The 14,691-nt window shown below is 45.4% G+C and overlaps 1 protein-coding gene across 1 annotated transcript in view; it reads right to left on the reverse strand.

Moving 5' to 3' along the window:
* LOC137437481 (protein Smaug homolog 1) overlaps positions 1-13,203 on the reverse strand; it is a 101,645-nt gene extending 88,442 nt beyond the window's left edge. The window contains exons 1-2 of the mRNA XM_068131840.2: positions 12,797-13,203; positions 6,144-6,364 (exon numbers count right to left, since the gene is read on the reverse strand). Coding sequence (XP_067987941.1) covers positions 6,144-6,339 — 196 coding nt within the window. The 5' untranslated portion in view covers positions 6,340-6,364; positions 12,797-13,203. The remainder of the gene's footprint in view (positions 1-6,143; positions 6,365-12,796) is intronic.
* Between the last annotated feature and the right edge of the window lie 1,488 nt (positions 13,204-14,691).

A 14,691-nucleotide genomic window follows, 5' to 3' on the forward strand; every position in this document is an offset into this window, starting at 1 on the left:
ACGTACGGGCACGCCCTAGGATGTTTACACACACACACCCCTACACAAATTTTTTTTTTTTTTTTTTTTTTTGGCAAGGAACGGGCACCCACGTACGGGCACGTCCTAGCTTATATATAGTACGGGCATGCCCTAGTTCCTGAAATTCCTAGTAGTGCCCATTTGTTTTATACTGTGTACCCCAGCCCTCTCCCTTCCACAGATATCTCCATGTCCCTGTTCTCTACCGTTGTTGTCTTGTGTGCTTCCCCCTCTCTCCCCCTCCCTTTATCATACCTTTCACGTGTCCATTTGTGTTTTTGTGTTTAATGTGTTAGCTCATACACAAGCCTCGCATTTGGTGGCAGAGTTAACAAGGTAAGAAACAAGTACATTATGCTGGACCTGTACAATTCATTTGGAAGTGCACCGGCAAAGAGGGTTACTCTTTTGGAGGATATCATGGGATATTCAGCAACAGGGAGGACAGTCAGCTTAATTGCCTCTGGAAAGGACAGTGTACCTCTAGGTCCATATCAAGAGAACCAACAAAGAACTGAACACATCAACATAATACATGAGATTTTAACCTGGGATCCCATGTGCTCAGATGGGAACAGACAGTTCAATTACCCGTTCCAACAGCAATATTTCTCTCATCCCTCGCTCCTCCCTTTTGGAAGAAAAGAGAAGCTGATGTTTGGTTAACGCTTCAAGGGACAAATGTGAAGGGTCAACAATGAGAGGTTCGTGCCCAAATCTTCCCCCTTGCCCCTCCCCTCCAAATCTTCCCCATCACCCATCCCTTTCAAATCTCCCCCCTTGCCCCTTGCCCCTTCCCTCCTAAACTCCCCCCACACCCCTCCCCTCCGAGACTCTCCCTCGCTCCTACCCTCCTCGACTCCCCTCTCACCCCCTCCTCCTCAAAGCGTCCTCCCTGCTTCTTCCCCCTTCCAACTTTCACCTTCATCTCGCCCAACCTTCTGCCTCACTCTTCCCCCTCCTCAAATAACATATCACTGTGCCTCACCCAATCACCATCAAACCTTTTGTCCGCCCCATTCTTCCCTTTCTCCAAGCTATTCTGAAATCTCTGACACCTTCAACAGCTCTCCCTACCACATCTTACCCTACCCCTCCCCCACCCCCCCCCCCCCCCCGTTCTGTATCCGATGCTCCCCCTTCCTCTTCATTAACAGTATGGACCTCAAACATCCAGGGCCTTCGCTCAAACTTGACTGATCTCTCCATACAGGTTGCTTCTGACAAACCAGACGTGATCTGCTTAACAGAAACTTTCCTCCTTCATGATGTCTGATTCCTTGGTATCTCTCCCAGGTTACTCCCTCCTCCGGTATGATAGACCTGAGCCTCGTCCTGGAGGTGGGGTTGCTATCTTTATTTTAAAAAAACTCTTCCTCACTCGCCCTGCACTGCCCTCTCTCCACCTCACCCCCAGGAATACCTTTGGCTACGGCTTCCCCTTCGCTCCCACCTTTTGTTCATATGTGTGTTGTACCGTCCACCAAACAGTGACGACTCCATCTACATCTCGCTGTCTGATAATATGGACCAACTTCTGTCTACCCATCCCAACTCTCTCTTCCTCATATGTGGTGATTTCAATTGTCACCATGCCAGTTGGCTGGGTGTGGGTACCTCTCTCACCAGCCATGGCTCTTCAGCAAAGGACTTCTGGGACTCACTGGGACTGACACAATCTGTCCATTTCCCGACCCGGATCTCAGTCAACGGAGCATTTTCTCTTCTGGACTTGGTTATGACTAACTTCCCTAAAAATGTCTGCTGCTCTTCTGCTCCAATCAGCTCATCTGATCATGTGCTTGTTAAAGTGGACATCTCTCTGACCATTCTAAGAGAGCCTCCTCAGCGTCGACGAGTCTGGCATTTCACTCAGGCCAACTGGCACGGTCTTCAAGCAGCCATCAATCATCTGGACTGGTCTCCCATCTCTACCGCCTCTGACATCAACTCATCCTGGGAATTCTTCCAAAGTAAATTGCTCTCTCTCATGCACAGATTTATCCCATCTCATCTCGTCTTCAGTTGTCATACCCTTCCTCCCATCCATGGTACACGGAATCTTGTGGTGAGGCTGTTGCCCAGAAACAACTTGCTTTCGTCTCCAGGAAAGCAAATCCAACGGCAGGAAATCTCATTTCCTTTCACAAAGCCCGAAACAAGTGTGTGTCCACCCTCAGGAGAGCCAGGAAACAATATCTCTCCGTTCTCAAGACCGAACTCTCTTATCTGTCTCCCTCTTCCAAATCATGGTGGCGTCTGGTCAAATCTGTTTCTGGCGTTTGTTCCCCCTCCATCCCCTCCCTTACCTCAAACGGCTACACGGCTGACTCCGCACGTGAAAAAGCTGAATGCCTCAACTCTGTGTTTGCCTCTAAATCTTGTATCCCAAACCCATCTCTCTCCATAACCACCGTACCCAGTCGTACCCAGCTGCTCCTGGACTCTGTGTCCTTTCCTCTTGACAAGGTGGAAAAGTTTGCAACCCTAGACTCTGATTCTGCAACTGGACCTGACGGCATCAGCCCACGGATCCTAAAATCCTGTTCTTCCGCTCTTTCACTCCCTCTGTTCTTTTCACCCTCTCTTTTGCTCAAGGTCATCTGCCGTCTGCTTGGAAATCAGCCAACATCACCGCTTTGCACAAAAAAGGTGCAAAAACAGATCCTAGCAACTACAGACCAATCAGCCTTCTCCTAATTATCAGCAAAGTCAGGGAATCCATCATTGGAAAACTTACCGACTGGAAAACCCTCCCATCCACTTTCTGAGTAATCCTCTCCAAGAAGTTCTGTCACTCAAGCTTTTGGGTCTCACTATTTGCCATGATCTTTCCTGGGAAAACCACATTTCAAATCTGGCCTCCAAAGCCAGTCGCCGACTGGGCATCCTCCGTCGTGCGAAGTCCTTCCTTGGCACACCTGAGCTCCTCACCACATACAAGGCTTTCATCCGCAGCTCTATGGAATACTGCTCTCCCCTCTGGTCTGGTGCTCCTGCCTCACACCTAGCTCCTCCCCTCTGGTCTGGTGCTCCTGCCTTCACGCTGTTGAAACCAAAGCGTTCAGAATCATTGGAATCTCCCGCGATGAAGCCAACTCCAAGGGCCTTTCACTCACTCACCGCAGGCAGGTTGGTGGTCTTTCCGTCTTCTACCGACTCCTCTCTGGGCTCTGTCCCCCAAATATTCCTACAGGTTGCACAAGATCTGCCTGCAACCCTCTTATGGTTAAACTGCCAAAATAAAGACTCTCTGCTCACCTTCACTCCTTCATTCCTCTTTTCTCCCGCCTCTGGAACAAACTCCCTCACTCTCTTCAATGCCACTCCACCCTCCAGGTCTTTAAAACAGCTGTTCACCACCATCTCTTATCCTCCCCCATCCAAAACCTTGATCTTTTCTACCCCCGCTAATTTCGGTCCCCTTGTGTTTTATACCTCCCCCCCCCCGCCTCCCCTTCCCACGCCTCCTGCCCCCAAGCCCTCTCCCTCCCACACTTCTCCCTGCTCTCAAATGTTGTGGTTGTGTGCTTCCCCTTCTCTCCCCATCTTGTCTTCCGCTCCCTCTTTTTGTATATTTTGTTTGTCTGGTTGATTTGTTTGTGAAATAAATGTTAGCTCTTTCACGAGCCTCGATTCAGTATACCAAAAAAAAAAAAAAAAAAAAAAAAAAAAAATTTGCTTCGGATATGAAATCTTTCCTCTTCTCCAATGGCTTGATCTCTGATCAACAATTTGGTTTCAGACCTGGTCACTCTACTCTGGACATGCTGCTTCTGCTTTCTCAACAATGGATGGAGGTCCTCAATGCCAAACAGGAAATTAGAGCCGTCTCCCTTGACATATCACGTGCCTTCGATATGGTCTGGCACCCCGCTCTGCTCACCAAACTCCCCTCCTTTGGTATCCATCGAAATCTCCACGCATGGCTGGCTGACTTCCTCTCTAGTCATAGTCAACATGTGGCCCTGAATGGGTTTCTCTCATCTCCTCTTCCTGTTCAGACTAGAGTTCCCCAAGGCAGTGTTCTGGGCCCTGTGCTTTTTCTGGTCTTCATCAATGATCTCTCTGACTCTCTTGAAAATCCTCTCTATCTCTTTGCTGATGACTCCACTCTCTGTCGCTGCATTCCTCATCCCTCAGATCGGCAGTCTGCAGCCTCCTCACTCTCTGCAGACCTAGACAAAATCACAGACTGGGCACACAAGTGGAACATGTCTTTCAATCCTGACAAATTTCACACTCTTACGATGTCTCTCCGAAAAGACCGACTGGACAACCCTCCCATCCACTTTCTGAATAATCCTCTCCAAGAAGTTCTGTCACTCAAGCTTTTGGGTCTCACTATCTGCCATGATCTTTCCTGGGAAAACCACATTTCAAATCTGGCCTCCAAAGCCAGTCGCCGACTGGGCATCCTCCGTTGTGCGAAGTCCTTCCTTGGCACACCTGAGCTCCTCACCACATACAAGGCTTTCATCCGCAGCTCAATGGAATTCTGCTCTCCCCTCTGGGCTGGTGCTCCTGCCTCACACCTAGCTCGTCTTCACGTTGTTGAAACCAAAGCGTTCAGAATCATTGGAATCTCCCACGATGAAGCTAACTCCAAGGGCCTTTAACTCACTCGCCGCAGGCAGGTTGGTGGTCTTTCCGTCTTCTACCGACTCCTCTCTGGCCTTGCCCCCCCAGCTCTCTCTGGGCTCTGTCCCCCAAATATTCCTACAGGTCGCACAAGATCTGCCTGCAACCCTCTTATGGTTAAACTGCCAAAATCAAGACTCTCTGCTCACCTTCACTCCTCTTTTCTCCCGCCTCTGGAGCAAACTCCCTCACTCTCTTCAATCCCACTCCACCCTCCAGGTCTTTAAAACAGCTGTTCACCACCATCTCTTATCTTCCCCCATCCAAAACCTTTATCTTTTCTACCCCCGCTAATTTCACCCCAAATCCACTTTTTTGAAATACCAACTTCTGTCCTTTAAGTCCTTGTGTTTTATACTTCTCCCACCCCCCCCCCCCCCCTTCCGACGCCTCCTCCCCCCAAGCCCTTTCCCTCCCACACATCTCCCTGCTCTCAAATGTTGTGTTTGTGTGCTTCCCCTTCTCTCCCCATCTTGTCTTGTGCTCCCTCTTTTTATATATTTTGTTTGTCTGTTTGATTTGTTTGTGAAATAAATGTTAGCTCTTTCACGAGCCTCGATTCTGTATACAACAACAACAACAACAACAACAACAACAACAACAACAACCTCGGTCGGCTCCTCCTTACTTCCCACAGCGGTTCGCATACTTTGATCAACGTTCTGTTGATTATATCCATCGATCTACCTGTCTGCAGATGCAGACCCACACTAGGCCTTCACAAGCAAGACTACATTTGCATTCCACGTTAAGAGTTGTGGTGGCAAATTCTCAGACACGGGTCTACAAGACGGAAGAATTGAAAAGGTGTAGGCAAATGACAACAATGACAACCATATGCGATAATTCTCCACTACAATCTCAACAACCTTCTGATAGCAAATCAGGACTGCACATCTGCGGCCAACCATATGTGCAAAGCTTTGCAGCACGGCTGACCAGAGTGTACCATCACACGTTATTGGGCTTCCCATACATACTTCACAACAGTCCATTCATCGGCCATATTTCAAGAGAAGGTATCATGGTGGAAACAATTTTTTTTCATAGATACGGGTGTTGTATATGCCGGACAGGTTTTGCCAGCAGAATGCCGTTTAGGAAGCCGATGGAACAATTACACACAAAGGATGGAAACGTTTAGAAGAAAAATAGCTTACATGTTGCTCCGAGGTACAATTAAATACCCATCTTACGTCGACTCCAACATGTGCAAACAATCTCCACATTAAATTGCTCCGAAATATTTTGGGTTGCTCCTCTGGATGAAACAAAATTAACAAAGTTATGCAGTCATTGCAGCCTCTAGACACGAGCAGATAATGCCAACCCTGCAAGGTTTCCCAGCACAAAAATCCACAAAGCACTTTGAAAAGCAAACAAAAGAAACACTTCAACGGCAAAGCCGGACCAAGCACCGAGGAACCAAACTTGCGTTTAAAATAAACAAAAAAAAACAATAAAAATAAAAACAAACAAACCTGGATCGTTGGCCTCCCTCTCGAGACTTTGCAGCTCAGTGCAGGCGGCGAGCGAGTGGTCCAGGCAGAGCTGGAGGAAGCGGGCCTGCGTGCGACTCACACGCTTCAGCAACGACAGCAAAGCCACCGTTTGTTCACACTCGTTCCACGCTTTGAACCACGAGCTCAACACTCCCACCTGGTCGCGAAACATCATGGTGTGTCACCTTGTCCCGCCTCAGCTAGGGGGAGTGAATAGTTGCAAGGACAGGAGAAACAGTATACAAGTTAAAACGTTTAAAGAACCCACCACATGAAGTTCATTCCAACTTCCCCAAGCTAAAACACAAACAAACTAGAACGACAAACTTTGACGTCATGACGTCAACCGATATGCCTCCGCCCACATTATATACATGCTTGTACTACGTTTCCTTCAGCTGTTCGCAAATGTCACATTTTTACCTGACGTGACCTCTGACCTTTGACCTCTTGATGCCAAAATTGCCTCCATTAATCTTTGCGTCATAATATGCACTTACACTTAGTTTGGTCAAAATTCCTCACTGGTTCGCAAGTTGGTGTGGGAACAATTTTTACCCAACAGGACCTCCGACTTTTGACCTATTGACCCCATCATCTAATCAGTTTATTTTTACATCATTATACTGTACATACTTGTACCACGTTTGACCTGGATCCCTTCAGCCATTCTCAAGTTATTGCAGAAACTAAAACCGAGCATGGACAACCCAAAAACATGCATCTGGCGACTTCGTCAGAGGCGTAACAAGAGGAATCGAGTTAATGAACCCACACTGTTACTGTCACAGTGTTCACCAAGGACAACGATTTAGTGAAGGCCAACAAATCTAGTGATGCACTCCTCTTAATAGTATCGAATCGACATCGATAATTCCGTTCTCAAAATGTATACATATTCAAAATATCTGGATCATCCAACTTTGACAAAGCAAAACCATTAATACAGAATTGTGCATGAAAAGGCAAGAGGGAACAGAAAGGCCAAAAACCACAGCTCATTACAATAATAATAATAATAATAATAATAATGATAATTTTAAAAATAAAATTTAGAGAGTTCATTACACCTCAGCCCACACAGTCTTGAGAAACAAGGACATGGACAGGGTCTTCATGTGGCAAATTTGACTTGGTGTGATGACACAAAATGCAGTAATATGTTGTCAAAATACTGCTAAACAGAAGGATTTTCAAAGTACCAAAAAGGTGATTTGTGTTCTACAGTGTTCAAAGTATACAATTGAATTTAAATAAAATAAAGATTTTAAAGGTTGTAGAATTTTTTTTTTTTTTTTTGAAACTTCACCACCGTTGATGCAACATCTTTTACACCTTATTTAACACATTGTACATTAGTTATTCATGCCTGTTTGTATCCTTTATGACATCCTTAAAAAAAATAAAAAAACCTTCCTGTTTGGAATGATTTTCAATTTCCGCTGCTACACAGGAAGACAACAACAATCATCTCATCCTCATGATCAGGACAAATTTAGAGCCAAAGTACTGCTAAACTGCAGGTTCGTGCTCAAAATATAACATTCAATTTAAATAAGGTTGCTCCTCAATCATAAACAGACATTTGTAGACAGAGACAGACACACAGACAAAGTGAACGAATCGTCTAACCCCGCTTTTCACTTTGCGTGTGGTGCGGGGTAGCAACAACAATACAACACCATGGGTTCCAACTATAATAGCACAGCAACAAACCAACTTGGGAAAACCTGGAGCACGAGATATTCACCCTATTTAGACACATCCTTGGGAACAGTGGACTTCAGGCGAGAGTGAGAACGAGAACGACAACGAAAACAAAAAACAAACATCCATTGTTATTCCCTGTGATCTCTTCCAAAACGAAGGAAAATTTGAAGAAAGCTTTCACGTTTACCAGTGCCTACATTCATTTGCATATTCACCTGGATATCCCAGCATTCATTTACATATTCACCTGGATGTCCCAGCATTCATTTATATATTCACCTGGATGTCCCAGCATTCAATTATATATTCACCTGGATGTCCCAGCATTCATTTACATATTCACCTGGATGTCCCAGCATTCATGTACGTTTTCCTGCATGTCTCAGCATTCCTTTACATGTACACCTGCCACCTGGATCTCTCAGCGTTCCTTCACATGTACACCTGGGTCTCTCAGCATTCCTTTACATGTACACCTGGATCTCTCAGCATTACTTTACATGTACACCTGGATCTCTCAGCATTCCTTTACATGTATACCTGGATCTCTCAGCATTAGTTTAAATGTACACCTGCATGTCTCAATTCCTTTACATGTACACCTGCATGTATCAGAATTCCTTTGCATGTACACCTGCATGTCTCAGAATTACTTTACATGTACACCTGCATTTCTCAGAATTACTTTACATGTACACCTGCATTTCTCAGAATTCCTTTACATGTACACCTGCATGTCTCAGCATTAATTTACATGTACACCTGGCTGTCTCAGCATTTACATGTACACCTGGCTGTCTCAGCATTTACATGTACACCTGGCTGTCTCAGCATTTACATGTACACCTGGCTGTCTCAGCATTTACATGTACACCTGGCTGTCTCAGCATTTACATGTACACCTGGCTGTCTCAGCATTTACATGTACACCTGGCTGTCTCAGCATTTACATGTGCACCTCAATGTCTCAGCATTTACATGCACACCTGGCTGTCTCAGCATTTACATGTACACCTGGCTGTCTCAGCATTTACATGTACACCTGGCTGTCTCAGCATTTATATGTACACCTGGCTGTCTCAGCATTTACATGTACACCTGGCTGTCTCAGCATTTACATGTACACCTGGCTGTCTCAGCATTTACATGTACACCTGGCTGTCTCAGCATTTACAAGTACACCTGGCTGTCTCAACATTTACTGACATGTACATACACCTGGATGTCTCCACATTCATTTCCATGTATACCTGTATGTCCCAGGATTCATTGGAATAGACAACCAGAAGGGGAATTAAAATACACCTCTAATTAAACACCTTAGTAAAGCAGAATTGGGGCGCCAGCAGTAAAATGAACCAATCCATGAGCGGACTCGAGTAAGGCATGAATGACTTCAAAACCCACTCTGGTAAGCAATGAATGACTTTTAACCCACTCTGGTAAGCAATGAATGACTTTTCACCCACTCTGGTAAGCCAAGAATGACTTCAAAACCCACTCTGGTAAGCAATGAATGACTTTTAACCCACTCTGCTAAGCAATGAATGACTTTTAACCCACTCTGGTAAGCCATGAACGACTTCAAAACCCACTCTGGTAAGCCATGAACGACTTCAAAACCCACTCTAGTAAGCCATGAATGACTTCAAACCCACTCTAGTAAGCCATGAATGATTTCAAACCCACTCGAGCAGGCCATGAATGACTTCAAACCCACTCTGGTAAGCAATGAATGACTTTTAACCCACTCTGGTAAGCCATGAATGACTTCAAAACCCACTCTGGTAAGCAATGAATGACTTTTAACCCACTCTGGTAAGCAATGAATGACTTTTCACCCACTCTGGTAAGCCAAGAATGACTTCAAAACCCACTCTGGTAAGCAATGAATGACTTCAAAACCCACTCTGGTAAGCCATGAATGACTTTTAACCCACTCTGGTAAGCCATGAATGACTTCAAAACCCACTCTGGTAAGCCATGAATGACTTCAAACCCACTCTAGTAAGCCATGAATGACTTCAAACCCACTCTAGTAAGCCATGAATGATTTCAAACCCACTCTAGCAAGCCATGAATGACTTCAAACCCACTCTAGTAAGCCATGAATGACTTCAAACCCACGAGTAAGCCATGAATGACTTCAAACCCACTCGAGCAGGCCATGAATGACTTCAAACCCACTCTAGCAAGCCATGAATGACTTCAAACCCACTCAAGTAAGCAATGAATGACTTCAAACCCACTCAAGTAAGCAATGAATGACTTCAAACCTACTCTAGTAAGCCATGAATGATTTCAAACCCACTCTAGTAAGCCATGAATGATTTCAAACCCACTCTAGCAAGCCATGAATGACTTCAAAACCCACTCTAGCAAGCCATAAATTACTTCAAACCCACTCTAGTAAGCCATGAATGACTTCAAACCCCCTCTAGTAAGCCATGAATGACTTCAAACCCACTCTAGTAAGCCATGAATGACTTCAAACCCACTCTAGCAAGCCATGAATGACTTCAAACCCACTCTAGTAAGCAATGAATGACTTCAAACCCCCTCTAGTAGGCAATGAATGACTTCAAACCCACTCTAGTAAGCAATGAATGACTTCAAACCCCCTCTAGTAGGCAATTAATGATTTCAAACCCACTCTAGTAAGCCATGATGTTGGGTGAAGCCTGGTGTTGGGCTAGCGGCTAGGGTGCCAGCTTAGGATCCTAGGATCCTGGGTTCGAATCCCGGTCGATCGCTGAATTAACGCCAGGGGGGTTGACTCAGCCTGTCATCCTTCCGAGGTCGGCAAATTGAGTACCAGTTCACTGGTAATTCTCTGTTTGTCGTAAAAAGGCGACAAAAAGGGTTGGCGGCAGGAAGGGCATCCGGCCGTAAAACATTGCTTCAAAAAGGGGACCAACAAAAACAACAACCACGGTGCCCGAAAAAGGCCAACCCCCGCTTGCGGGGAAAAATGGCCTCTAAAGGTTTTTTTTCTTTTTTTTTCCTAGTAAGCCATGAATGATTTCAAACCCACTCTAGTAAGCCATGAATGATTTTAAACCCACTCTCGTAAGCCATGAATGATTTCAAACCCACTCTAGTAAGCCATGAATGATTTCAAACCCACTCTAGTAAGCCATGAATGATTTCAAACCCACTCTAGTAAGCCATGAATGATTTCAAACCCACTCTAGTAAGCCATGAATGATTTCAAACCCACTCTAGTAAGCCATTAATGATTTCAAACCCACTCTAGTAGGCAATGGATGATTTCAAACCCACTCTAGTAAGCCATGAATGATTTCAAAACCACTCTAGTAAGCCATGAATGATTTCAAAACCACTCTAGTAAGCCATTATTTCAAACCCACTCGAGTAAGCCATGAATGATTTGAAACCCACTCTAGTAGGCAATGAATGATTTCAAACCCACTCTAGTAAGCCATGAATGATTTCAAAACCACTCTAGTAAGCCATGAATGATTTCAAACCCACTCTAGTAAGCCATGAATGATTTCAAAACCACTCTAGTAGGCAATGAATGATTTCAAACCCACTCTAGTAAGCCATGAATGATTTCAAAACCACTCTAGTAAGCCATGAATGATTTCAAAACCACTCTAGTAAGCCATGAATGATTTCAAACCCACTCTAGTAGGCAATGAATGATTTCAAACCCACTCTAGTAAGCCATGAATGATTTCAAACCCACTCTAGTAAGCCATGAATGATTTCAAAACCACTAGTAAGCCATGAATGATTTCAAACCCACTCTAGTAAGCCATGAATGATTTCAAACCCACTCTAGTAAGCCATGAATGATTTCAAAACCACTCTAGTAAGCCATGAATGATTTCAAACCCACTCTAGTAGGCAATGAATGATTTCAAACCCACTCTAGTAAGCCATGAATGATTTCAAAACCACTCTAGTAAGCCATGAATGATTTCAAAACCACTCTAGTAAGCCATGAATGATTTCAAAACCACTAGTAAGCCACGAATGATTTCAAACCCACTGTAGGAAGCAATGAATGATTTCAAACCCACTCTAGTAGGCAATGAATGATTTCAAACCCACTCTAGTAGGCAATGAATGATTTCAAAACCACTCTAGTAGGCAATGAATGATTTCAAACCCACTCTAGCAAGCCATGAATGATTTCAAAACCACTCTAGTAAGCCATGAATTATTTCAAAACCACTCTAGTAAGCCATGAATGATTTCAAAACCACTCTAGTAAGCCATGAATGATTTCAAACCCACTCTAGTAAGCCATGAATGATTTCAAAACCACTCTAGTAGGCAATGAATGATTTCAAACCCACTCTAGTAAGCCATGAATGATTTCAAAACCACTCTAGTAAGCCATGAATTATTTCAAAACCACTCTAGTAAGCCATGAATGATTTCAAAACCACTCTAGTAAGCCATGAATGATTTCAAACCCACTCTAGTAAGCAATGAATGATTTCAAAACCACTCTAGTAAGCAATGAATGATTTCAAAACCACTCTAGTAAGCAATGAATGATTTCAAACCCCCCCCCATACGAAGCTCAAATACATCGAACCGCTTGTGCAAGGAAGGAATGAGGAAAATCGTCACAATAAGCAATCTCCAGTCACGAATAACGTGACTACGTTACATGATACACGATGCGTTCACAATAAGCAAGCTACAGTCACGAATAACGTGACTACGATACATTACACACGACGGGTTGGACAAGGGGACAGTCCGGCCAGGACAGGGCGGGGCGCGTAGGCCCGAGGCTTTTCCCGGCTTTCCTAGCACAGGCGTCCGTACCGCCCGCACCACGGCCCGTCCCAGTGTACGTCACCAACTCTATCCCCTTCCGACCCAAGGCGAACGAAGCGCCGTTCACAAATCCCTCATCCGCCGCTCCCACTAATATTTACCGAGGCCGAAGAGCCGCCTGGCGATGGAGGTTATCCAGGAAATGGATCATAACCGCGAACAGGAGAGACGCGGGGCAGACAGAGACACGGCCTCGTCGTCTTGAAGCTCGGCTGCAAGAGGCCACGCCCCTAACCACCTCCTGGTCACGCCCACAAAATATCCTCGGCAGACGTTTGAAGAAAAGCTCGAGAATAGGTTTGCGAGTCGGTCTATCGATCTTGTCTTTGTTGTCGTCGGTATCCAATAACCATTTGATCCTTGGAGTCATATGTAGACAGTTATCGATTACTTGTACTTTACACTGTGCATCCTGCACGACTGAAACTGAAAGTGAAATACCTCGAATTAAATAGGAATCCAGGTGAATACCAAATAGTTTCTGTCATTTTTAATGCTCTAATTATGGTTCCAGCCCTTAACGCGTGATGTCACCACCTCAAAGCGCTCGTTTTACAATAATAGCGACATACTTGGTGGAGGCGTTTTCAAAACTCGCCAACGAGCAATACAACAGCCACGTGGCATTAATAACGTCGCATAACACAAATTTCGAATCGCTTTCAGTCCTCCTCCTCCTCTACCTCCACATAATCCCCTTCCTCTTCCTCTTCCTCTTCCACTCCCACTCCCTCTTCCTACTCCTCTTCTTTCACTTCTTCCTCTTCCACTCCCTCTTCCTCCTCCTCCTCCTCTTCCTCTTCCTCCTCCTCCTTCCTCTTCCGCTTCCTCTTCCTCTTCCTCCTCTTCCTCTTCCTCTGCCTCCTCCTCTTCCACTCCCTCTTCCTACTCCTCCTCTTTCACTTCCTCCTCCTCTTCATATTTATCTTCCTCCTCATCCTCTTCCACTTCCTCTTCCTCCTCCTCCTCCCCCGCCTCTTTCACTTCCTCCTCCTCTTCTACTTTCTCTTCATCTTCCTCTTCCCCCTCCTCTACCACTTCCTCCTCCTCTTCCTCTTACACTTCCACTTCTTCCTCCTCCTCCTCTTCCACTTCCACCTCCTCTTCATATTCACTTCCTCCTCTTCCACTTCCTCCTCTTCATATTCTCTTCCACCTCTTCCTCTACCACTCCCTCTTCCTCCTTCTCCTCCTCTTCCCCTTCCTGCTCCTCTTCATATTCTCTTCCTCCTCTTCCTCTTCCACTCCCTCTTCCGCCTCCTCTTCCACTCCCTCCTCCTCTTCATATTCTCTTCCTCCTCTTCCTCTTCCACGTCCTCTTCATCCTCCTCCTCCTCTTCCACTTCCTCCTCTTCATATTCTCTTCCACCTCTTCCTCTACCACTCCCTCTTCCTCCTTCTCCTCCTCTTCCCCTTCCTGCTCCTCTTCATATTCTCTTCCTCCTCTTCCTCTTCCACTCCCTCTTCCTCCTCCTCTTCCACTCCCTCCTCCTCTTCATATTCTCTTCCTCCTCCTCCTCTTCCTCTTACACTCCCTCTTCCTCCTCCTCTTCATATTATCTTCCTCTTCCACTCCCTCTTCCTCCTCTTCCTCTTCATAATTCATCTTCCACCTCTTCCTCTTACACTTCCTCTCCTCTTCCTTTTACTCCTCGTCTTCTTCCTCCTCTGTGTTGGTGTGTGTGTGTGTGTGTGTGTGTGTGTGTGTGTGTGTGTGTGTGTGTGTGTGTGTGTGTGTTTGTGTCTGTATGCCTCCTCTCCTCTTCTTCCTCCTCTTTTTCCTCTTCCACCTCCTCAATATCCACTCATTATAATACACCAACACTCCCAACAGCATTGGAAAAGCCGTGCAACACGACGAGGTTATGAAGTGCGAGACGTAGTTATAAAAGAGGGAAGCTCCATTCATAAAAATCCATGAGATTTCATCCCACCGTATTCTCCATTCATAAAATCAATCCTTCGCTCCGATGGAACGCATATCGTACCGCGTGTC

This window comes from Myxine glutinosa, chromosome 12, assembly GCF_964187855.1.
Source record: "Myxine glutinosa chromosome 12, kmMyxGlut1.1, whole genome shotgun sequence".
Classification (NCBI taxonomy): Eukaryota; Metazoa; Chordata; class Myxini; order Myxiniformes; family Myxinidae; genus Myxine; species Myxine glutinosa.